Source organism: Crocuta crocuta, unplaced genomic scaffold (assembly GCF_008692635.1).
Source record: "Crocuta crocuta isolate KB4526 unplaced genomic scaffold, BGI_CrCroc_1.0 scaffold1171, whole genome shotgun sequence".
NCBI classification, from domain to species: domain Eukaryota; kingdom Metazoa; phylum Chordata; class Mammalia; order Carnivora; family Hyaenidae; genus Crocuta; species Crocuta crocuta.
In genome coordinates this window covers 391,711-392,373 of record NW_027530879.1, presented here as the reverse complement: position 1 = coordinate 392,373, position 663 = coordinate 391,711, and the positions used below count along the sequence as shown (strand labels likewise).

At 40.3% G+C, this 663-nt stretch overlaps 1 protein-coding gene across 5 annotated transcripts in view; it reads right to left on the bottom strand.

Annotated features, from left to right (window-relative positions):
- BMX (BMX non-receptor tyrosine kinase) overlaps nucleotides 1-663 on the bottom strand; it is a 47,573-nt gene that overhangs the window by 14,679 nt on the left and 32,231 nt on the right. For all 5 annotated transcript variants that reach the window (XR_013336395.1, XR_013336396.1, XM_077769640.1 and 2 more), the window contains one exon: nucleotides 282-356. Coding sequence is in view for 3 of the 5 variants with exons in the window: in XM_077769640.1 (XP_077625766.1) it covers nucleotides 282-356 (75 nt within the window). In the remaining 2 variants the exon portion in view is untranslated. The remainder of the gene's footprint in view (nucleotides 1-281; nucleotides 357-663) is intronic.

The window sequence follows — 663 nt, the reverse complement described above, 5'->3', positions numbered from 1 at the left end:
GCTCGAGAGCTGACGATTGAGTCTAAGAAGAAGACACATTTGACAGTCCGTTTGGTAAGGCTGAGGGGGTTACAGGGTTTCCGAGTACAGAAAAGGTGGTTTGTTTGTTTGTTTGTTAAGGAAAATGATCAAACATATTAGAGCTGAAGCCCTCCCTGGCATAACCTGAACGGGACCTTCTTCTGGTCTTCTCTCTTTTTTTTTTTAGTGAATACATATATAATTTTTTTAACCAGAAATTGTGGAAAAGGTATTTTAAGAGCTCAAGTGGGTATCCATACCATTTCCCAAGGACACGGAGCTGGGGACCTTGTTGGCCTTGGTCGACACAGGGTGGCGGAGTCGTGTGATCATGCCTGCAATGGAATCAGCACCATGTCATCACACCACATCACACCACATCACACCGGTTCACACCTCTGCCTGCACTCTCTCCAGAGTGGCTGNTCCATTTAACAAATTTCCCATTTTTATTCTGCCTTTTATAGTCTTATATTTAAATACATATACACATGGCATATATATTTGGTTAAAAAACTCCAAGCGGTATAGAAGGGCACAAAATAAAGAGCAAACCACTTGATTTTTAAAAATGGAACCTATTACTAAGTTGCATTAAATGGTCAAGTCATTTGAATTGCTTACATCAAGAAAAGATAATGG